The 24,911-nt window shown below is 51.9% G+C and overlaps 1 protein-coding gene across 1 annotated transcript; it reads right to left on the reverse strand.

Moving 5' to 3' along the window:
• Positions 1-6,658: 6,658 nt before the first annotated feature.
• FZD4 (frizzled class receptor 4) lies at positions 6,659-18,324 on the reverse strand. Its single transcript, XM_077341405.1, has 2 exons — positions 17,897-18,324; positions 6,659-11,128 (listed from the first exon to the last, which is right to left on the reverse strand). Exons 1-2 carry the CDS (start codon positions 18,185-18,187, stop codon positions 9,797-9,799), a joined length of 1,623 nt encoding a protein of 540 aa, XP_077197520.1. The 5' UTR covers positions 18,188-18,324; the 3' UTR covers positions 6,659-9,796.
• Positions 18,325-24,911: the final 6,587 nt, after the last annotated feature.

Consider the following 24,911-nt stretch of genomic DNA (forward strand, 5'->3'; position numbering starts at 1 on the left):
CCCCACCATCTACCTAAGTTCACAGAAATTAATCTCAAAGTGCTGCTCGGTCACTGTTTGATCCCTTTGGCTTTATTCGGCGCTGGGAGCATTTGGGAAGGCATTTCCTTAAAAAAACCCTTTGCCAGCAAAACACCAAGGGTGTTTTTTTCCCCCCTCTTCCAAACAAGCAAAGTGAAGGTTTGATTTACAAAAGGGAAAGGGTCGCTGGTGTTGAGGAATCCCGTTTCGCTTTACAAACCGGTTTGTTTTTGGTTTCCGTTCTTAATGGCAGGCTTTCCCAGACGTCCTTGGGCTTTTACTTTCAGATGTTCTTAACCGAGAGTTTTCCTTACTGCATTGATTACCCAAGTATGTTTTTTTTCCCCTCTGATCTTTGTCTTCTGTAGAATTCCCCTGAACTCTCCCTGGTTCCTCGAAAGAAAAATACGATTCCCTCCTACCACTACTTTCTCCCTTATGGAAGGAACTGGTCTCTCACAGCTTTTGGAGATAACAGTAGCTCTTTCTCTCACTCATGGATCTTAGGAAATACACCTCTGATTTCCTTTGACTCCTCCGCTTCCTTCAAAGGGCCTGCAAAACAGAGCTCTTTCGCCAGGTCTACAGTTGAGGCCGGGGGGGGCTGGTAGATCAGGGCCCCACTATAGAGGCGGCGGTAGGAAATTCCATCTGCACCCTCTTCCTCCTTCCCCCTCTAGATGATATTAGGGCTATTGTTAGAGCTGGGGTGAGTTTGCCGCCGTGTCTTAAGGGTTTTGATATATGTGATCTGATTTTTATGTCTGTTTTCAGGGGGTTTTCATAGGGTCTTTTATTCTGACAACTGTGACCTTCGGGGATCAGCAGGCAAGAAATGAATGAATGAATGAATGAATGAATGAATGAATGAATGAATGAATGAATGAATGAATGAATGAATGAATGAATGAAAAAGAATTCACCTCACTCTTTGGCCTAATTTGGGAGTGAACACCTGTCTACCCAAAGCCTCTCTGTCAAATGACCCCTCAAGCTTCTCCCAACTCATTGTCCACCTCTGGAACCATCGACTTGTTGTTTGGGGGACGAATATGTCAGTTTGTCCCAAGGGGAAAAATCCCCCATAATTTAGGGCATCCTCCTCCATGCCAGCGCATGCATTTTCTCAGATCCAAAACATGATACGAACCCCTGTTCTGTTGGGTCCTTCTTCTTTTCAATGTGAAAAGCTACTCATTCTGCTGCTGCCTCTGCAGATCTCTTTCTTCAAGATTGGTGGCTGTGCTCACCCCCCCCCCCCCAAGGCTGCTTTCCCCCTCTTTCCCCTGATTTCCTCTGAGTTAGCCTTGTGTGTATTTCCAAGCCCTACAAGGAAAGGCTGAGGGACTCAGGAAGTTCAGCCTGGAGAAGAGGAGGTTGAAAGGGGACAGCATTGCTCTCTCTAAGTATTTGGAAGGTTGTCATTTGGAGGAGGGCAGGATGCTGTTCCTGTTGGCTGCAGAGGAGAGGACACGCAGTAATGAGTTTAAACTACAAGTACAACGATATAGGCTAGATATCAGGAAAAAATTTTTACACAGTCAGAGTAGTTCAGCAGTGGAATAGGCTGCCTAAGGAGGTGGTGAGCTCCCCCTCGCTGGCAGTCTTCAAGCAAAGGTTGGATACACACTTTTCTTGGATGCTTTAGGATGCTCTGTGCTGATCCTGCATTGAGCAGGGGGTTGGACTAGATGGCCTGGATGGCCCCTTCCCACTCTAGGATTCTAGGAGTCTATGGTTGCTACACAGAAGAAGACGAGGGTAAACCAACATTGGTAGTCTCTTGCTCTGGAAACCCCTCGCCATAAGCCTGCCTTTGTGACAGTGCATGATTTGAGTGCATCAATCTACCACTAGATGCCGCTGTTTTCCAGTTTTCAAAATAAGCAAACAGGTGAACTTTGATTTCTAGTTGGGAACACAGATTCAGATGGGTTGCCATGTTGGTCTGAAGTAGCCGAACAAAATGTGAGTCCACAGGAACCTTTTGGGCCGACAAAGTTTTATTCCAGGTGTGAGCTCTCGCGTTCGCCTTTGGACTCACATTTAGGTGTAAACAGTAAAATGTTCAGAGGCTCAGTTTTGCATAGAGCTGCGAGAGTCAGTGTGGCATAGTGGTCAAGAGCGGTGTCCTCTAATCTGGAGAGCCTGATTTGATTCCCCGCTCCTCCACATGCAGCTGGGTGACCTTTGGACTTTGGGCTACTCTACCTGTTAGAGCTGTTCTCCCAGAGCAGTTCTGTCAGAGCTCTCTTAAGCCTCGTGTCTCTTGCAGGGTGTCTGTTGTGAGGAGAGGAAGGGGTGTTTGTAAGCCGCTTTGGGACACCATCAGGGAGTGAAAAGCAGGATATAAAAAAACTAGCTCTTCTTATGAGAAATCTCCCCACAACATACACCATGAGGTAGATAGGCCTGTGAGAGTTCTGGGAGAACTGTGACTGGCCCGAGGCCACCAAGCTGGCAGCATATGGCAAAAGTTGGGGATCAAACCCAGTTCTCCAGTTTATTTGATTTTTATACCGCCTTCCCATATGGCTCAGGGTAGTTAGAAGCCTCTGCTCTTACTCACACCATACAATATTAAAAACAAGCCATGTGGCTCTGAAGCAGTAGAATAAAATCTGAATCCAGTGGCACCTTTAAGACTAACAAAATTTTAACTCTGGGTATAAGGAATGAGCCTCTTGTGGCACAGAGGGGTAAGGCAGCAGACATGCAGTCTGAAAGCTCTGCCCATGAGGCTGGGAGTTCGATTCCAGCAGCCGGCTCAAGGTTGCCTCAGCCTTCCATCCTTCCGAGGTCGATAAAATGAGTACCCAGCTTGCTGGGGGGTAAACGGTCATGACTGGGGAAGGCACTGGCAAACCACCCCGTATTGAGTCTGCCATGAAAACGCTAGAGGGCGTCACCCCAAGGGTCAGACATGATCCGGTGCTTGCACAGGGGATACCTTTACCTTTTTATAAGGTTTTGTGGGCCTGCATCCGAAAGCCCATGTACAGCTTGCACAGGCCCACGAAAGCTTAGGCCCAGAATTAAATTTCGTTGACCTTAAAGGTGCCCTGGACTCCAGGTTTGGCCTCCCACCTCTTGACAAGCGCTGCATGCCTTGTAGAGTTTGGCAGCAAATTAGACGGCCAATTAATTTCAGGAAGGATGCCTCTTGTCCCAGAATAAGCCTCCGGAAGCGGGAGTGACCCGTCAGGAAGCCGGCTGCGGATAAATAAAAAAGGCCGGAGGGGAGGGGCTGTTTTCTAACGGGTTTGCAGAAAACAGTGGTGTCACAGCCCCAAAGTGCACTAAACATGTCCAAACATGCTATGGGAGAACAGCTTGCTCCAGAGTGGTGTTTCAGAACAGCCCACGGGTTAAAGAGCGTGTTGGCCGGGCATGCAATTCCAATCCGCAAATGACCAAGAGAATCTCCGAACTAGTGTCCTTTAGTGTAGGGGTAGTCACCCTGTGGTCCTCCAGATGTCCATGGGCTACAATTCCCATGAGCCTCTGCCAGCGTTTGCTGGCAGGGGCTCATGGGAATTGTAGTCCATGGACATCTGGAGGACCACAGGTTGACTACCCCTGCTTTAGCGGTTAGACTAGGATTCCAAAGACCCAGGTTCGAATCATGGGGGGACCTGGACCCAGGGGCTCCAGAGAGCTGTTGTGGCTGTGCAACCTAAGCATATGACCAATGCACTTTGTGAGACTGGACAAGGGAGGAACCATACGAAAGAGCCAACCAATGGGTTGGAGAAACCAAACAGGATTTCGAAAGGCAGAGATATGGCCCAGAAGGAACTCCACGGACTTCAATTCCCATGAGCCTCTGCCAGTGCTGGGGGTGACCAGAGACAAATTGAGGTGACCACAGACAGACAGCCCAGTGTGGGGGTGAATAACGGTGGACTCTAATCTGGAGAACTGCGTTTGATTCCCCACTTCTCCACGTGCAGCCAGCTGAGTAACTTGGTTTATCTCAGTTCTCTCAGAACTCTCTCAGCCCCACCTGCCTCCCAAGGTCCCTGTTGTGGGGAGAGGAAGGGACGATGATGGTAAGCTGCTTTGAGACACATGAGGCCTGCTGGATGACCTGGGACCAGTCACAATTCTCTCAGAGCTCTCTCAGCCTCACCTCCCTCACAGGGTGTCTGTTGTGGGGAGAGGAAAGAGAAGGTGACTGGAAGCTGCTTTGAGACTCCTTCGGGTAGAGAAAAGCGGCATATAAGAACCAATTCTTCTTCTTCTTCAGTAATATCAGGGCTCTCTCATCCTCACCCACCTCACAGGGTGTCTGTTGTGGGGAGAGGAAGGGAAGGTGAATGTAAGCCGCTTTGAGCATCCTTCAGGTAGAGAAGAGGGGCCTATAAGAACCAACTCTTCTTCTTCTTCAGTAATCTCAGGGCTCTCTCAGCCTCACCTTCGTCACAAGGTGCCTGGTGTGGGAAGATGAAAGGGAAGGCGAATGTGAGCCGCTTTGAGACTTCTTCAGGTAGTAAAAAGCAGGGTCCAAAAAAAACAGCTCTAGTCCAATGCTCTTAATCCTTGCACCCCCAGGAGTGCTGTAGAAATACATTTGACTCCTCAAAGCCATACTACAGTGAGGGTTATAAAAGAACTCATGACTCCGGGACACACTTTAATAAAACGGAATTTTAATTTTGATACAAAAATTAAATAGCAAAGTTTCTCTTTCTTTTTGTACAACGATAAATTATAAATTTACAAATAGACGTAGATACTTTTCTGTACAGCACCAAAGAAGAAAAACAAAATCAGTGTCCGTTTACCATTAAAAGATTTGTGTGTTGGGGGGACGGGGACGGGGACGGGGACGGGGACGGGACGGTCTTTAACATAAGTAAGGATGTGTACCTATGTGTCGAGAGGTTTTTAAAAACCTGCATTTAAAACAACAAAAAAATTGATTATTATTCTGGCGGTTAAGAAAGGACGAGAAAGGCCAGGGATTGCTCCAGATAGGAAGAGAATTTTGTAAAGGAAAAAACAGAACGGGTGTAAAGGTGCTTAAGTTACAACAAGTTTTGGACGCCGGATCGGCCATTTTTCAAAAAAGGAAGGAGAGGACAAAAAATACGAAGGAGAGAGAGTGCACTAAAGTGAACCATAACCCCAAACTGGATGTCCAGCTTCCTTTAGAACACGAGTGGCCAAACTGCGACTCTCCAGATGTCCATGGACTACAACCGCCATAAGCCCACTGGCCATGTAGTCCGTGGTCATTTGGAGAGTAAGGAGCTCCCCGCTGCTATGGCCACCTGGATTGAAGCAAGCATCCCGGAAGGCAGAAAAGGTGGCCATATGTAAGATTGCCATGTGCCCTCCTGAAAGATGATTGTCCTGCACATGGAAGACTCTGGGCGAGAAAACAGGAAGAGGCAGCAAAGAACCAGCCGGTTGTCAGAATGGGCCCTGGCCTCGAGGCTTCGTTCAGGACACGATGAGGTAACATGCCCCCCACACACCTATTTTTTGCAGCTTCCTGTTTGAGGGTCATCCCCCCAGCCCACCCCAGCCTTCGGGCCGCCAGGAAGAACAATCTCCCCTTGTTTATCCCGGAAGGCAGGTCCCGTGCCTGATTTCAGCATGGGGCCTGCGGGACAGACGAGGAACCTCCGTGCGACGCTGTGAGCTGCTCAGTTTGGGCGTCTTGAGAAGACCCATGGCAGCAGCCATGATGCGCCGGTGCAAATTTGGCAGAGCCCACCAGCTGCATGGAAGAGGAACGCAGACGATCCCAAATGGGCGGGGAGAGAACACCGTGGGCCACCCGGCAGCTCTCTGGGATGAAACCCGGGTCAGACCGAATTCATCCAGGCAGGGCGGGTGACACCGGTTGATCTTCACCCGCTCGGTTCGAGAATTCGGCGACGCGCCAGCTGAGGCAGGCGAGGAAACTGCACGAGGCAGCAGGGGGCGCGAGCATGCACCAAAAACATCCCTTCACCACTGTGGATTATTACACCCACACAGGGGCTCAGTGGGGCTGGAGGGGGGGGGAGGCTGCAAGCGTCTGTCACAACCTCCCCCCATGAGAACATGCCCCCTTGTGCCCCTGAAATCAGGCCCCACACCAAGCACAGAAAGGCACATGGGCAAAAAAAAACACGAAGCAACCCCTAAGGCACGTGGACATGCATACGGTTAGGCACGGCTCCCATTACAATGCTGCTCTTCCTGAAAATTTATTTATTCAGATCTTTATACTGCCCTTCCCTACGGCTGTGGGGCCGTCGAGCCTCTGCAGAGCAACCCTGGAATTCCTTCGTTATCCGCTGCCCGGTTTTAACCAGGCCAACCCTGCTTAGTTTCAGAGACCTGAGGAAATTGTGCTAGCCGGGCCCGTCCGGGTCGTGGCAAACGAACAGTGGTGATTGCCCTTACCCGCCTTGGCATAGCAACCTCCCTGGCCGTCTCTCCTCCACGGACTAACCGGGGCCAACCCTGCTTAGCTTTGGACATCTGAGGAAATCGTTCCGGCCTGGGCCAGCCAGGTCAGGGGATAAGGCAGTAGGTCAGGGGTAGTCAAAGTGCGGCCCTCCAGATGTCCATGGACCACAATTCCCATGAGCCCCTGCCAGCGAACGCTGGCAGGGGCTCACGGGAATTGTGGTCCATGAACATCTGGAGGGCCGCACTTTGACTACCCCTGCAGTAGGGGATGGGGGAGACGTCTCCCTAAGGCACTGGACTCCCTCGAGGGCCCCCCTCCCTCAAGGGTCCCCATAAGTAACCCCTTGAGCGTCTCAGATCTGATACACTCAGGACTAAGGTGAGCTATTAAGGCTCCTCTGTTCTTTGACAGAAGTCTTTCAAGCACTTAGGCGAACTCTCTGAGCGCAAAAGGTAGCTGCCAGCACCAAGTCTCAAACTTTAAAGGGGGGGGGGGGTTGTGGCTCCGTGGCAGAGTATCAGCTTGGCACGCAGAAGGGCCCAGGTTCAATCCCCGGCACCGCCTGTTATCTGGCAGGAGGCGATGGGAAAGGCCTCCGCTTGAGACCCCGGTGAGCAGCTGCCAGTCTGAGCGTGCAATACTGAACTCGATGGATCGGGGACCCAACTCGGCAGGACCATGGGTTTGCTGGAGATTTTTAAACAGAGGCTGGAGAGCCATCTGACGGAGAGGCTGATCCTGTGAAGGCTCAAGGGGGTGGCAGGTGACAGTGGATGAGCGATAAGGTTGTGGGTGTCCTGCACAGTGCAGGGGGTTGGACTAGATGACCCAGGAGGTCCCTTCCCACTCTATGGTTCTATGATTCATGCCACGCCCCGGCTCTGCCTTTCCCCTGAAAACAGCAACTCGGCTTGCGGTTAGCTCCACTTCTGGACTTCTTCCGAGAGGGAAGGATTTCCTTGCGGCTGCAGACGGGAACAAGCGAGCAGCTCACATTCTTCTCCCAGTCCTGGTTCCGAGGGAGTCAGCTGTACCCCCTATCTCATGGCTGGGGAATGTCCCTTTAATTGAAATGGACACAGGAATTATGCAACTGATCCGTGTGAAGGGCAGGGCTGCCAGGGAACGGAGCATTTCGTTTCCCTCCAGACTGGCGTCGACACAGATGCAATCGGGGCAGAGTGAAATATATTAAGCCCTAATTGCTTAATGCAACGGGTCTCCGGGGAAGGCCAGATAAGTTTGCTCGCAGGGCCCGGGAAGGAGAGAAGGAAACAGACAACCAAAATAAAGGCGAGCAAGCTCTGAATGAGCCGATTGTCCGAAAGCGACTCTCCGGCCATGTCCCCTCGTGGGCCGCATGCTGGAGACGGGCTATAAAGTTGGAGGGGGGCTTGTTTAGACGTGGTGGGGGCCAGGGAGGGTGCCACTTTCATGGGGGGGGGGGGAGTCTGGAAAATAGCAAATGTCACAGACCCAAGAGTGTGAGGGGGGTGGGGTGGGGGATTCTATAGATTCAAGGCCCTGGGAAGGAAAATGGGACACCCAGCTGCCAAGTTAAGGTTAGGTTACCGTTCCCATTCTTTCTCCTCTTCTGATAAGAGACGGGTAGATGCAGTCAAGAGGGGCACAAAGACCCACGGAAAACCACAAGAAGGCACACGAGAATTTTGCAGCGAAGGTCACTGTCCAAGCCCTATAGAAAACCTGCGATAGGCAAGCCGTTTGCTGCAAAGGGCCTATACGGTGCCTGCAGAAGGCTCATGCGGGACAGCTCTGCTGAGACTGTACCGCATCTGGCAGCGTGTGGGAGAGCCGCATGCCCAGGGCCCCTCTGTGTTTGGAAGACTAGCAGCCGGAGACAAGCGTTGAACGTCTCCCATGACACGCTAGCTTTCTACAGGCGGGGAGGCGTTTTTGGAAAGGAAAAAAACAAAAGCACAGAGGAGCAGGCAAGACTGCATGCCAAGCGACCCTGCGTACGGGAAAGTCCTGCATTTAGAGAACTAGCAGCCAGAGATGTTAGTCGAGCATGTCTCCTGACCGACCAGCAAGATTTTTAAAAAGGCACAGACGAGCATTCCATGTAACGTCTCACACTTTCAAATGTCAAATGGTAGATGAAAAACGAGGCTGTTCAACCCATCCGTTCCAAATATCCGATCCCAGCAATGGATTTCAGGAAAGCAAAACGGGACCTGGATCTGCTTCAGTATTCGTCATCTCAAGCCCTGAACTGGAACTCAGTCCTGTAAATACAGCCATGCGTTGGCTGACTTTTAACCAGTAGCCTGACCAGAATGGCTCGGTTAGTTCTGGCCTGATTATCTACCCAACCAGTTCAACCAGTGACTTCCCATCAGGGCAGGGTTGGCCAGACTGTAGCTCTCCAGATGTCCACGGACTACAATTCCCATGAAACCCCTGGCCATTGGCAGGAGGTCATGGGAATTCCATGGACCTCTCAAGAGCCACAGCCTGGCCATCCCTGCATTAGGAGTTAACAGCAGAGTGCATCCTTACACAAATCCTAAGCCGACAGCCTTGCGGCCTAAGTTCGACTCAAGGGGGGACACGGGTTCCTCCCCTAGCCCTGCCTCTTGAAAGCAGGGCTTCCTTGCCGTAACTGGGAAAGCAGCCAGCGTCGGCAGCAAGGACTCCTATATATACCAGCAGCGGTTGCAACCCCCCTTCCCTGCCCTTCCCTCACCCTGCCCGATTGTGGTTACCCAGGGACGGGCACCGGAAAGGGAACCTCAAAGCCGACCCGGAGGGTTCGAGCCTACAAGGTGACACGGGGCGGTAATGGGATCCCCGGCCCTCCCTTCCGTAGGTCTCTTGAAGTCACTTGCTCACGAGAACGGGGCCTTGATGCCAAAGGAGATTTGCCCTCAGGATTCTTTCCTTTGCTGCAAGGCACAGCTAAAAATACGACCTTCCGTCGGGAGGGGAGGAGGCAGGGGGAGGGGCGTGTGTTGTGCGTTATTTGGGAGGTGCGGGACACCCCGGCTCTGGGAAACATAAGGACACTTTCGGCCAGAAGCCCGGCGGGCTCCGATAGCTTTGTGCTTCACAGCTTTTCTGATGCCTCTGAGGGCTCTCTCGCAGGAGAAATGGCCTTGTCCCCTTCACGGCACTAGGGGCCAGCCCGCGAGCATCTTCCGGCCTCTTTGCGTGCCCCCCAGCCCCACCTGCTGGACATGCACCGAACTGCGCCTGAACCCAGACGTCCTCTGCAATTCCCTTTCCCCCCCCAGTATATGCAAACCTTGACAACATTGTTGTTGGTCAGCCGCAACCGGGACTTCTCCGAGGGGAGGGGAGGGGAGGTGAACCGACGCTGGCCTTCTGCCAGCGTCGCCTTCATACCACGGTCTCATTCCCCTTCCCGGGTTTCGCCCAGCTGTCAGCCCTTTTCTCGCCTCTTTTTACCCTCCCCGAGTTCACCAGCCGGTTCGAGCACTTCTGCCAGGTGTGGAGCGTCTTCGCCGACCAGATCCACATGCTGGACGTGATGCCCACCAGGAGGGACATGAAGATCTTAAGCATCTCCACCGCCATGTTGGAGGGGCTGGCCGAATAGCGGAAGAGGGTCCAGTTGGAGATCTCGTAGAAATAGCCCGCGATCACGCAGGTGGCGGGGACGGTGTACAGCACCGAGAAGACCCCGATCTTCACCATCAGCCGCTCGAGCTTGTCCGTTTTGGTCCCGTCCTTTTGGAGGTTGGAACGGATTTTGAACAAGGCCACCAAGCCGGCGGCGATGAAGAGCGTCCCGATCACCAGGTAGGTGAAGAGCGGGGCCACCACGAAGCCCGTCAGCGCGTCGAGGTTGTGGTTGCCGACGTAGCACAGCCCCGTCAGCTCGTCCGCGTCCACCAGCCTCATGATCAAGATCACAATGGTCTTCACAGCCGGGATAGCCCAAGCGGCGATGTGGAAGTAGGAGCTGTGCATCTCGATGGCCTCGTGGCCCCACTTGAGCCCGGCCGCCAGGAACCACGTCAGCGTCAGGATGACCCACCAGATGGAGCTGGCCATCCCGAAAAAGTACATCAGCAAGAAGATGATGGCGCATCCGGTGTTCTTGAGGCCCTCTTGGACGAGAACAGGTTCGGCCGCCTCTTCAAAGTCGCAGGAAATCCTCTCCCGGCCCACGGTCAGCCGGACTATGTAAGCGATGCTATAAATATTGTAACACATGCTCAGGAAGATGATGGGCCGCTCGGGGTAGGAGAAGCGGGAGGAATCGATCAGGAAGGTCAGGACCGTGAAGGCCGTGGACACGAAGCACAAGCTGGCCCACAGGGCCATCCAGATGTCGGAAAACTCCTTGTCCCACCGGCTGTAGAGGCCGGCGTCGTAGCCGCATTTGAGGACGCAGGTCAGGCTCCTCTTGACCCAAATGTACTGGTCCGAATTAGATCCCACGGTATGGCACTCTTCTCCGGGGTGCGAGGGGGCTTTGCTGTGGAGGGGCACCTCTTCGTCTCCGGGGCCTTCCATGCACATGTGGTTGTGGTCGTTCTGCGGGGGGAACTTGCTGCAGTTCAGGCTTTCCGGCCAGGAGAAGCCGAATTCCTTAAGGACCGGCTCACAGCGGCGCTTGACCGAGAGGCACATGCCGCCGCAGGGACCGATCGGGATGTTGATCTTCTCCGTGCACATCGGGAAGTAGACCGAACACAGGAAGAACTGGAAGAGACAGAGAGAATTAGTCGCTTGTTCATCCAGGCCCTTCTTCTCTCCCCCTGCCCTCCAAGCAGCTTGCTACAGCCTCCGTTTTAGTCCCACCATGATTGCCTTCCCTCCCTCTCTCCCCACAAACAGACACCCTGTGAGAAAAGTGAGGCTGAGAGAGCTCCGACAGCCCTGTGAGAGCAGCACTGTGACTAGCCCAAGGTCACCCAGCTGGCGGCATGTGGAGCAGCAGGGAATCAAATCTAGCTTCCCAGATTAGAGGCTGCCGCTTTCAACCACCACACCCCGCTGGCTCTCGTACCCTCGTAGAGGCAACATGGTGTAGTGGTTAGAGAGCTGGTCTGGGAGATGGGAGTCCCAGGTTCGAATCCCCACTGTCAGCATAACCTACTTTACAGGGTTGTCAAGAAGATAAAATCAAGGAGAATGGTCTTGCCTGCCGTAGGTAATTATAATAAATATAGATAAATGAAGTAGATAAATTCCAAGCACATAGCGCATGAAAGCCCTACATGCAGGAAGGAAGGAAAGCTCTTGTGACACGCTACATGCAAGAAGTTGTTGGCAACCAGAAAAGACGAGCTGTGTTTTTTTTTGCACCCGTTTTTTTCATTCCCCAAAGGGAGCCCCCAAAGTAGCTCACAAATACCTTTCCTTTCCTCTCCCCACAACAGACACCCCCAGCAGGAGGGGGAGCTGGAGTTGTTGTAACGTAAATTATGATTTTAAAATTTGGATGCTCCCCGCCCTAAACCAATGGGAAAGGCGGGTTAGACACTTAAAGTTCATTATTATATTATTATCAAAAACACCCCTCCGAGCTACCTGGAGAAATCTTCTCTTTCGAACCCACGGCTCGAGGGAATGGCTTTGATATGGAAGTTAGTCAATCCCTCTTGGGACGGGGACACCAGAAGCCAGGAAAGGCTGCCTCGGGATCCCTAGTCCTCAAAAAACTAGAACCAAAGTCAGCAGCGTCTCCTAAGAAACACCTACCAGATAAACCGGGGGAACAGATTTTGACAGCTGCCAGAATCTTGGTCCTGCTGGGACTTTTAGCAAATCACTCCATGCGCCCATTTTACAGATGGGGACTGAGGGCGAAACAAGATGTCCCAAGAGGATCCGGGTGTCTATAATGTGGTGCCCTCCCAGCCATGTAACAGGTTGGACACAGCCAGGCGATTTGAACAGGGGGGGGGGACTCTAGCTCCTCCTCCTCCTCCCCGGGCACAGCAGCCATGACATCAAGATCACATCAAGCCTGAACTCTCTGTGGACATTCAGACGGCTAAACTGGGGCCCTTGTCCTTTGAGAAGACCAGAATCACTGGGAAAGACAGGAACGCAAGGAAGAATTGAGGGCACCAGGAAAAGAGGCAGACCCAACAGGAGACCCAGCTGGACTCTGTCAAGAATGCCACAGCACTCGTCCTGCAAGACCCCCCGGCAAGGCTACCAACAACAGGACGTTCCAAAGGACACAGACTCACAGGGTTCGGAGCAACTTAGAATCACAGAATTATGGAGTTGTTGGGGACCTCCGGGGTCATCTAGTCCAACCCCCTGCAGTTAGCAGGAAATTCACAACTACCTGTCCACCCACCGGGACCCTAATTCCATGCCAAGATGATGTCCCCCCCCATTAAAAAAAAACAAAACAGAATCCCTGGCCAGTCTAGCCTGGAAGAAATTTTCTTCCTGACCCCCAAGTGGCGATCGGCATTTCCCTGGGCATGCAAGAAAGGGCCACAAGAGCCAAGCACCGACAAAATCCTTTCTGCCCACCCAGTCATTTGACAGCACTTAACGCACACCCACAAAAAAACAAATAAGAGGTTACAGTTTCGTGGGCTTTTAGAACCGCCCACGACAATTCCAGGAGCCTGGGGGACAGAGAGAATGGTGCTCTTAAACAGCGGTTCATGGTATAGTCCTAAACGCAGTTACACCCAAATAACTTCAAGGTAAAAATGCAACTCTGCTTGGGACAGAAGAAGAACTGGTTTTTCATACCTCACTACCCAAAGGAGTCCCAGAGTGTCTTACAAACACCTTTCCCTTCCCCTCCCCACAACAGGCACCCTGAGAGGAAGGGGGGACTGAGAGAGCAGTGAGAGAACTGTGACTAGCCCAAGGTCACCCAGCTGGCTGCATGTAGAGGAGTGAGGGACCACACAAGCTGTCCAGGTTAGAGCCCGCTGCTCTTTAACCACTACACCATGCTGCCCGCACTAGCCACTATCCCGTAAAGTACAACGATATAGGCTAGATATCAGGAAAAAGATTTTCACAGTCAGAGTAGTTCAGCAGTGGAATAGGCTGCCTAAGGAGGTGGTGAGCTCCCCCTCACTGGCAGTCTTCAAGCAAAGGTTGGATACACACTTTTCTTGGATGCTTTAGGATGCTTAGGGCTGATCCTGCGTTGAGCAGGGGGTTGGACTAGATGGCCTGTGTGGCCCCTTCCAACTCTATGATTCAATGTTTCTATGATTCTAAGGGGTGTTTTTAGGGGGTTAACTGTGTTTCTATTATTTTATGGTCCATCAATGTTTAAAAAAACCCTCCTGCCTGTCATCTTGAAACATTCAGGGGGACGCCGTGGTCCTCCGGCCGCTGTCAGAGGGTCTATTCTCGGGCTCAAAGACGTTCGGCGCGAAGACTTTCTCCAGTGGCGTGAAAATAGCTGGCATGCTCAAGGCAGAGCTGGTTCTCATTTTGTTTATGAACTCCCAGGCAAAAGTGCGCTCTACGGCAGCAGCCCCGGGCCAAATTCCTCAGCTGCCAGAGGGAACGTACTCTTGGACGGGGTAAACCTGCCAGCCCAGCCGGCAACAGAGCCATTTGGCTCGATCCTTCTTAACCACTTTGGACTTTCTGCGCAAGTTAACCTCTGGGGGATTTGGGGAGGGGGAGGCGAGCTCTCGGATACACTCCTCCCGTCCTGCCAGCCCCTCCCGGATCGGAATGCCTCTGGTAACTCAGTTCTTTATCTGTGGATTCACCCCCAGTGGAAAGGTTTGTGGTTGGAAGTCCTTTTTTGGGGGGAGGGGGTCTCCAAAGGGAAAGGTCACCCCGCACACCTCCGCCGTCAGAGCGGAGCATGCTGCCTCCGGTTTGTGTTTTTTAAACATCAAACATGAAAGCCCCAAGGATGACCATACGAGGATCTCAAGCATTGCACAGAAAGGGAGAGGTTTTCAAGGCGGGACGATGAGTCCAAAGTGGACCCTGCCTTTTGAAAGAGAGCCTCCTTGGCTCTCATAGAAGAATCATAGAATCATGGAAGGGGCCACACAGGCCATCTAGTCCAACCCCCTACTCAACGCAGGATCAGCCCTAAGCATCCTGAAGCATCCAAGAAAAGTGTGTATCCAACCTTTGCTTGAAGACTGCCAGTGAGGGGGAGCTCACCACCTCCTTAGGCAGCCTATTCCACTGCTGAACTACTCTGACTGTGAAAATTGTTTTCCTGATATCTAGCCTATATCGTTGTACTTGAAGTTTAAACACATTACTGCGTGTCCTCTCCTCTGCAGCCAACAGAAACAGCATCCTGCCCTCCTCCAAGTGACAACCTTTCAAATACTTAAAGAGGGCTATCATGTCCCCTCTCAACTCCTTTTCTCCAGGCTGAACATTCCCAAGTCCCTCAACCTATCTTCATAGGGCTTGGTCCCTTGGCCCCAGATCATCCTCGTCACTCTCCTCTGTACCCTTTCAATTTTATCCACGTCCTTCTCTCGACCCACACCTGCTCTCCTTACAAAAAGCAATGGCGGTGTGTTATCAGCCATCGCTGTGATCTCCGTCCCCCCCGCACGCAAAAAAGTACAACACCAAACAGAAGCCTGCACTCTCCTCTGCTGCGTGATCCTTGGATAAAGTTCTCCGGCGTGGACGTCTCTTGAATGTCACTTGTGCCGGGAGGGAGCGTGCCGAAATGCAGCAGCCAGGCAGGGAACAGTGGCGCTCTTCCCTCTCTCTTTGCACCAGGAGAATCCCCTGCTCTTCGTTACAGCCCCCCTCCCCAATTCACACGGAACAGGGACGCACCAAACCAAGTGGTGTGGGTTCTCCAGGAGGCCGGACATGGGAGCATCCCTTTCCGAAAGCTCCCCGAAAACAAGGACCGGGATGCAAAGTGGCTTTGGGAAGCCCAGAGGGGACAGGTGCAACCGCAGGTGTCTACTCTGGAGGGATTCTGTCTTTTGGGGAGGGTTGCTGGAATTGGGGGGGGACGACTGCCAAGGGGAACGGTTTCATGGCTTCAGGACGGGGGAGCATAGCATTTGGAGAAGGCCATCTACAGATACTACAGTCTACGTCGGTTGCCTGAACTGAGTCGCCCAGGTCAACCCGATTTTGTCTGAGCTCAGAGGCTAAGCTCGGTTGGCACAGGTTACTTTTAAGATGGAGACCAGAAGCAGGTGAGGGCAAAGCACCTCGGCTCACCAGCCAGCGTGGGGTTGTGGTTAAGTGCAGCAGCCGCTAATCTGGAGAATCGGGTTCGATTCCCCGCTCCTCCTCCACATGCAGCCAGCTGGGTGACCTGGGGCTCGTCACAGTCCTGATGTCGCTGTTCTCGTGGAACAGTTCTCTCAGAGCTCTCTCAGCCCCACCTACCTCACTGGGTATCTGTTGAGGGGGGAGGAAAGGGGGGAAAAAAAGAAGAGTTGACTCCTATATGCCGCTTTTCCCGAAGGAGTCTCAAAGCAGCTGATAACCACCTTCAACTTTCCTCTCCCCAGAACAGACACCCTGGGAGGTAGGGAGGGCTGAGAAAAATCTGACAGGACGGCTCTGTGAGAACAGCACTAATGGGATGGTGACTGGCCTAAGGACACCCAGCTGGCTGGCTGTGGCATAGTAGGGAATCAAACCTGCCCTGCCAGATTAGAAGCCGTGGCTCTAAACCACGACACCAAGTTGGCTCTTGGCGATTCTCAGTTGTTTTGAGACACATGAGGCTTGTTGGGTGAACTTGGTTCAGTCCCAGTTCTCTCAGAGCTCTCTCAGTCCTGCCCGCCTCACAGGGTGCCTGTTGTGGGGGGAGGACAGGAAAGCAGCCACTTTGAGACACATGAGGCCTGCTGGATGCCCTTGGGCCAGTCACAGTTCTCTCACAGCTCTCTCAGCCCTGCCTACTTCTCTGGGTGTCTGTTGTGGGGAGAGGCAGGGAAGGCGATTGCCAGCCACTTTGAGACTCCTCCGGGTAGGAAGAACAGGGTACAAAAAAACCCCCCAGCTCTTCTTCCTGCCCTGGAAGCCCTGCAGGGTTGTCTTCAGTCCGCCGTGACTGGAGGGCCCTTTCTACATTGCCGCGCATGATATTCTGAGTTAATTTGCAGATTCCCGCCATGATTAAGTTGCATCTTGGTGGCAATAAAAACTTCAGCCGGAAAGACCAAGCAGCTCATAGCTGCTTCAGCTGCACGGGATAGAGTGGAGTGGGGGGACCCCTTGAAGAGGATGGCAACCAAAAGCAAGGTTCAAAAGGGGGGGGCAGCTCAGAAAAGCAGCTCAGCCTCCAAAAGTCCCCGGCACAGAGTGGGAGGTGGCAGAGGCAGCCGAGAGGCAGGTGCCTTTCACCGAGTGAGAGCCAAAAAGTTACTCAGGGGCGTTGGGAGCGATCCAGCCTCCCGGATCTGCCAGTAGCTGGGACCCGGCTGATCCCCCCTCCAGTCCGGATGAATCAGCGACATGCCTGATCCCTGACAAGCCTGCTGTCTGGAAACACCCTGGAGTGGATTAGCATTTCCCCCTCTCCCAAGAATGCTTTTGAGAGGGTGGCGTGGAGGCGAATATCCCCCCACCCCCTTCTGTCCCCCCCCAACTGAGAAAAAGCCCCATAGCTCTCTGATATTGCAGATGCCAAAGGCAACGAAGCAATTCTAAGCAGGTCTACTCAGAAGGAAGCCCCATTCTACAGCACCTCTGAGCACGCGCAAAGGCTACTTTGTGTACAAACACGAGCCAGCATTCAGACATCTAGGATGATACAGTTCGGGGCACCCCTGCTCAAGGGCAAGATGTCCAAGGACGCAGGAACCTTGGCAGGAGCAAGCAAGCTGCAAACAATCCATTCCCTAGATTAGAATACAGGTCCCAACAAAACCAGAGAATTTTAAGCTGCCGTCACCGTGCTTTGAACAGACGTTATTTATGCTGATAGGATATAATGATTAATTTTTTTTTTACTGTTAAGTTGCCCCGAGCCTGCTCACGGGGAGGGGCGACCTATGAATCGAAATAATAATAATAATAATAATAATAATAATAATAATAATAATAATAATAATAATAATAAACAATATCAACCTTGGGGCATGCACAGATGGTTTTTTTTTACTTTGAGAGCCTGCAAATCAGCTGTAATAATATATTACAATATATTAATATATATAAAAAACCAATATATTAATATATCACACACACACACACATATAAGCCCTCTGTGCATGCCCCAAGGTCATCAAATATCGCCCGCAAAAGGTAGGCAGGGCTGTTCCGATTTCACTCCCCTGCGAGCAATCCTGTGCCGTCTCGGCCCCGCGCAAGCGACAGGATCGGGCCGGAGTCAAGGCGGCGCCTCGCCTGGCGGACTCCGCGGGCTGCCGGCCGGCGTCCCTGCCGGCTCGGGCTCCTCGGTGCGCCGCACGTGGGCTCGGCGGCCGAGCGGCTCCGGAGCTCCGGCGGGCTTCCCATCCCGGCCCACACCCCGAAACGGGGCCCTGCTGGATGGCCTCGGGGGGCACCCACCTGCAGCTGGCTGGAGCAGCCGTACTGGATGAGCGGCGTGAAGGTGGTGAGCTGGAGCTCGGCGTCCGTCTGCAGCTCGTGGCCCACCAGGTTGGGCATCTTGGTGACGTTGTAGCCCAGGTTCTGGCACATGGCGATGCGGATGGCGTCGCAGCGCCGCTCCTCGTCCGCCTCGCCGAAGCCCCGCGCGCCCCGCGCCAGCCCCAGCGCCGCCGCCGCCACCAGCGGACCCCACAGCCCGCGCCACACGCTCGCCGCCCGCGACCCCCGCCCACGCCGCCGCGGGGCCATCGCCCTTCCCCTCCTCTCCTTCGGCCGCGGCCACAGCCCAGAGCCCCAGGCGGCCCCCTCGCAGCGCGCCTCTGCCTCGGCCGCCGGCGCAGCGCGCTCTGACACCAGCCCGGGCGGCCCCCGCGGGCCAGAGCCGGGGAGGGAAGAGGGAGGGAGGGCGCGAGCGAGCGAGCGAAGGAAGGAGGGAGGCGCAGCCAGGCAGCCAGGGAGGGGAGCCAGCGAGCGAGCGAGCGAGGGAAGGGGCGGGACGCCAACCTGCCCGGGGAGGGAGCGCAGCGCAGCCGGGCCGGCCCGGGGGGGGGAGGGCTGGCTCGCCAAGCCGGACGCCTCCCCTCGGCCACACGGCTCAGGGAGGAGAGAGGCTGGCGCTTTTGGCGCGCACTCGAATCGCCTCAGAACCGGGGGTCGTCCAGTCCCGCCCCCTGCAGGACGCAGGCGACGACCCCGCGCGCCCGCAGTGGCCCCAGGTCCATGCCCAGATGATGCCCCCCCCCCTCAAAGAATAAATCCGTCCATCTCTGGTTTGAAAGCCCTACAGCAGGGGTAGTCAACCTGTGGCCCTCCAGATGTCCATGGACTACAATTCCCATGAGCCCCCAGGGGCTCATGGGAATTGTAGTCCATGGACATCTGGAGGGCCACAGGTTGACTACCCCTGCCCTACAGAGTTGACTTGGAATCATGGAGCTGGAATGGTTCTCTTGGGTCATCTAGTCCAGCGACCCGCCTACCCACAGTGACCCCAATTTCATGCCTACATCCCCCCAACCAGAATCCCTGGCCAGTCTGGCCTGGAGGAAATGCACCTCCCCACACCCTTTCCCTGAGCATGCAAGGAAGGGCCACAAGAGCCAAGGGCCACAGTCCTTCCTCATGTGCCTGAGTTCACAGAATTGGACTACCTGACCGTAACGGCCGGCCTCGGGTCTTGCAAAGGGACTGCTGCAGCTTCTTAGACAGTGTCAGCCCATCTCAGGAGGGGTCTCTGTTTTCCCTCCTGCCGTCTTTCCCTGGCACTGTCGTCTTTTCCAGTGACTCTTTGTCCGAGTCCAGTAGCACCTTTAAGACCAACAAAATGTATTTCCGTGTGGGAGCACCCCGAAACTCAGATCCAGGATCAAACTTTGCCGCTCTTGCGCTCAAATTTGGGTCTGTTGCTTCAGACCAACACAGCTTTGCTCATTGCAATACATGCACTAATAAGGAAACACACCCCTGAAAGTTTGGGGCCGCCTTTGGAAGAGTGCGGATGACAGAAAATTAGACCTCTTCTTCCATTAAGTGACTCTGCTACTTGGCAGCTCTGACGGTGGAGCTTTTATTGGCTGCTGAACATATTTTATTTGTGTTAAGAACCAGTGTGTGTTAAAACCAGACCTTTGAAGAAGGCTCTACAAGGGCTGAAATGCGTCGGTCTTTTGGTTCACATCGTGCATAGATTCTTGGTTTGCAACAGCCTATGGGCTGGACATCTGTTTTTAATTCCTAGAGTGGCTTCTAAAATATTGTGCACAATAAAAGTAAAATAATTTGTAGGTCCTAACTGTTACCAGTTGGAATTTTTGTTGTTCTTGTGGTTCCAACACGGCTACCTGCCTGCATCTGTCTTGTCCCCTCAGAATAGAACCAAAGCTTGGTCATTTTAGGAAGAATTCAGGTTTGAATAACTCCAGAGCCCATGTGTGTCTTTTTGGCATTTGAACATTCCTCCAATACCACATTCAAAGGAATCAAAGGTCACCTTGGGACGTTTTGTACAGTGTGACCTTGCTTCTTGACTAACCCACTTACTTATGGAGAAGACCAGCATTCACAAGGAAGACCACCAGCACACAGCCCCAAATGCTACCCAGCACGGCTTCAATAATACTCTGGTATCTTTTTAAAAAATCTGTACATTGGCTCAGCTGCTGTGGGGTACTCTGTATTCTGCTTCCTGGAAATTATATAGGGTATTCAGGCACTGCGATCTGAGGTGCTCGGCTGGAGGGCCGACGAAAAGTCAAAGTTTTGGACCTTCCCCCAAAGAAGGCGCACAGCCGGATTTTCCAGGACCCAGGGGAGGAAAAGGAAATATTTGCTGGCTGAAGATTCTGCAAATACAAATACTTTGCAGGACCAGAACCAGCCATATCAGATTTTTAAGTTCCCTCCCCCCCCCCCCACAGTTGTAAATTGGAAAAAATAGTTGTATACAACTGTTTTTTAAATATTTTGACCTCTGATGAAGAGGAGTATGATGAAAGCACATTAGGTGTGAACTTGCTGACGTTTGTGGTGTACCCACTGAGATGTTTTATGAGTGCCCAATGGATACAATATTCTTCTATGGGTTTTAAGCATTTTTGAGCTCTAATAATAAATTGTTTCTGCGCCATCCTCTACATGGCAGCCTTTTAAACACTTGAAGATGGTTATCAGATCCCCTCTCAGTCGTCTCCTCTCCAGGCTAAACAGACCAAGCTCCCCCAACCTTTCCTCATACGTCTTGGTCTCCAAACCCTTCACCATCTTTGATGCTGGATACGCTCCAGTTTGTTCCTAATCTCTTGGAAAACCAAATGACCACAATAAAATCAGAGTCCAGGGGCACCTTTAAGACCAACAAAGATTTAATCAAGGCGTGAGCTTTTGAGTGCAAGCACCCTTCTGAACCAGACCCTTATTTCCTCATCCTCAAGGTCCCTAACAAAGCAACAAGAACTGGGACTTTTTTTGAGGGGGGGGGGAAACCACTGGCCACATTCAGTTCCCACATCTGTCGTTTATTCCTGTATTATTATTTATTTATTAGGTTTATTAACCGCCACTCTTGGGCCCGCCGGCTCTTGGCGGTTTGCAACAGAATGAAAACAATAAAACAACACATTAAGAGAGTAAAGAAAAGAATCAAATAACACATGAAGAGAGTAAAGAAGAACAGATCCATAATAAAAACCGCTCCCCCTATAATTCAGGACTCGACTCAACAGACCCAGCCCGGCTCTGTGCCTCAAGGTAAGTGCCTGAAGGAAGGATCCCACATCTGTATGCAAATTGATGTTCCAATTTTAGCTGCCTGGGTACTTATACATCTTTATTCTTGTTAGCCTTACCAATAAGGCTAACTTCAAGAAGGACGTAGATAAAATTGAAAGGGTACAGAGGAGAGCGACGAAGATGATCTGGGGCCAAGGGACCAACCCCTATGAAGATAGGCTGAGGGACTTGGGAATGTTCAGCCTGGAGAAAAGGAGGTTGAGAGGGGACATGATAGCCCTCTTTAAGTATTTGAAAGGTTGTCACTTGGAGGAGGGCAGGATGCTGTTTCTGCTGGCTGCAGAGGAGAGGACACGCAGTAATGGGTTTAAACTTCAAGTACAACGATATAGGCTAGATATCAGGAAAAAAAATTCACAATCAGAGTAGTTCAGCAGTGGAATAGGCTGCCTAAGGAGGTGGTGAGCTCCCCCTCACTGGCAGTCTTCAAGCAAAGGTTGGATGCACACTTTTCTTGGATGCTTTAGGATGCTTAGGGCTGATCCTGCGTTGAGCAGGGGGTTGGACTAGATGGCCTGTGTGGACCCTTCCAACTCTATGATTATGTGATCCTATGATTCTAAGTTTAAATGGGGTTTTAATGGGGTTGAGATTGTTGTCACCCGCCTCGAGCCTGCGGGGAGAGGCAGGAAATAAATCGAGTAATAACAACAACAACAACATTTAACAAAATCTGTTTCAGGTGTAACGGATGGCAGGTACAACTACACATTCTAGTCTCTGAGTTCCTGTTTATGCCCAGAGTTGACCTTGGGGCTACCCCCCCCTCCCCAAATCCAGACTTCTGTCCATTAACACTTGCCTTTGTACGCTGACTGACGGCCATTCAGAAGTCACTGATAAGGTCTTCAATCCTATCCCAGCTATCACTGCCGGGTTAATTGTGTATCTGAACTCCAGCTAAACCTTCCTGGCGATTAACCCCGCCACTCCCTCTATGTACGGTGGAAGAAATGTTGTTTCGTTATATCCAATGATGGGTGCTTGCAAACACAAGTCCCTGGCTGGGATCACCGCAAGTCGATTGCAATTCGATGACATGTACATACATCATGGGAGGCAGGTACTGGCTTGTCCTAAGGATGCAAGGAACAAGCTCTTACAGTCACTCTGAAATGTCAGAGGGTACACGTCCCATATCCAAAGAAGGATCCTCTGAGCCCTGTGGAATTGCCATTTGTCTCCCATCTCCCTCTTCTACATCCCCCCAATCTTGCACAGTCTTTTCTAATCCTAGACAGTTCCCAGATAAGACCTTTAAAAGAGCGACACCTAGGTACAGAGCGGAACATATTAATTATATTGCATTTTTAGCCTCGAAAAGATTAGGGTCAATACAAAGCAGCCATTGTTTGCTGAATGAGGGATACAGTTTACACTGTTCAAAAATGGGAGACCTGCTCTAATAGAAAATAGACAAGGGCAGAGTCTGCACTTACGTTGTTTATTCCATTGTCAATCCTGTTGAATTCAGATCGATTTGAACTCGGGTCTTCCTACCCCCCCCATTGAAACAGAAAAGTGTTCTGCACATGGTTAGGGTAGTTCATAAGGGAGGGGGGGAGCCAAGCCTCTTTCTTTCTTTTCTTGAAGGGGGGGGAGGAGCCAAGCAGAGAGCCTCTTTTTTTTCTTGGAGGGGCGGAGAGGATCAAAGAAGGCGGAGGAGGGAGAAAAAATCCAGGATCAACAGCAGTTGAGAGAAATCAGGGGCTTCTCCTTTAAGGCAAGCTTGTCACATGACCAGGTGTGGCCTATCAGAGGTTCTCTACCAAGGAGCTTGCTTTCCCAATCCGGATTTGAAAAATATTGAGGGTTAAAAGCATTCTAAGATATCGCACAATAAAGGTAGGGTCACTCCGGATCAATCCTTCTTGCTGCAGAAGGAAATTTTAAATCGCCCAAAATCCAAACGGAAATCGTATTCTGTGTAGACGGCAGGGACTGAATCGACCTGGGATTGGAATAAAAGCTCCGTGCAGTTTACACCCAGGGCTAAGTCACCCAGTTAAGCAGGTGAGTAGAATAAAGACAGGAGAGATCCTGGGGAAGAATTCTGCAGATGACCCAGGGATGGTTGACGTGTATTGTCCCTTGGTAGTTAATGGGCTCAGAAGGGTGTGAGACTGTTCAGAATCTCAGAATCCTAGAGTTGGAAGTGTCCAGAGAGGCCATCTAGTCCAACCCCCTGCTCAGTGCTGGAGAAGGATCTGTCCAGCCACTGCTTGAAGACTGCCAGTGAGGGGGAGCTCACCACCTGCTAGGCAGCTGATTCCACTGCTGAACTACTCTGTGAAAATCCCCCTCCTCCCAGATATCTAGCTGGTATTGTTCTACACATAACTTAAAGCCATTACTGCTGGTCCTCTCCTCTGCTGCCAACAGGAACCTTTCCCTGCCCCACTCAACTGTTCAGATCCTTAAAGACAGCAATCATGTCCCCTCTCAACCTCCTCTTCCCCAGGCTGAATAGCATCAGTCATGTCCTAAGGCTATATTCTTTCCCTCATCCAGACAAAAATGCAGTTTGCTAATCTGGTATGCAAACTGAATAGAATTCAAAGCAGAACCTCGACCCCCCCTCAAAAAAAACCCCTCTCACAGGTAGACAGATGCATCTACAAAGCACAATTGGAAGTCCTGAGGAAATACACCCTTCTTTGTCTCTTTAACAGCTGGTATTCAAAGGTATGAGCCTCTTGTGGCGCAGAGTGGTAAGGCAGCTGTCTGAAAGCTTTGCCCATGAGGCTGGGAGTTCGATCCCAGCAGCCGGCTCAAGGTTGACTCAGCCTTCCATCCTTCCGAGGTCAGTAAAATGAGTACCCAGCTTGCTGCTGGGGGGTAAACGGTCATGACTGGGGAAGGCACTGGCAAACCACCCCGTATTGAGTCTGCCATGAAAACGCTAGAGGGCGTCACCCCAAGGGTCAGCCATGACTCAGTGCTTGCACAGGGAATACCTTTACCTTTACCTTTATTCAAAGGTATATTGCCTCTGTATATTGAAGTTCCACAGCTGTCCAAATGCATCTAGGGAGCCCAACATGAAGGAAACACACCCTCCATAGCCCCAGAATGGCTTTCTGCTGATCTGTCTTTTCTGCTGTGGCTTTGTTGAATACACACACAATGGAAAAGGAAGGGGAGGGAAGATCCCCCCATTAGCTCCTCCCATTTCTCCCCCCCCCTTTCTGAATGTCTTCTCAGAGCCCAGCTGGAGGCAAGCTGCCTGAAGATCTCCCAAGGTCCCCCAAATCACACAGATCATTTCCCCTGAGAAAAACGGCTGGTTGCATAGTGGGCTTTATGACAGCTGAGATTGATGCTTCCTTGTTTTGCTCAGGCAAGGTACTGCACGCACAAAAATGAAACTAACTTCTTATTTAACAAGCATTTTACTGTATGCAGGACGCCATGCACACTGCAAACACGTGACTTCGGGGGGCGTGGCAAGTGGGAGTGGCCAGATGGCATCCCTTCCAGGGTTACGCCAAGCCTGAAGAATATTTCAGGGTTGCTCCACGGTCAAAAAGTTGAAAAAGACCGACAGAGGTACATTAAGGTATCATGACTAATAGCCATGAAGCACGGACAGTTTGTCTTTTAAAAGTTACGTAAGACAGTGGCAGTTAATACATCTTGGGGCAATGGTTGCTCAACTTCTTGTTCATGGGAAATGTTGCTCCTG

Source organism: Paroedura picta, chromosome 6, assembly GCF_049243985.1.
Source record: "Paroedura picta isolate Pp20150507F chromosome 6, Ppicta_v3.0, whole genome shotgun sequence".
NCBI lineage: Eukaryota > Metazoa > Chordata > Lepidosauria > Squamata > Gekkonidae > Paroedura > Paroedura picta.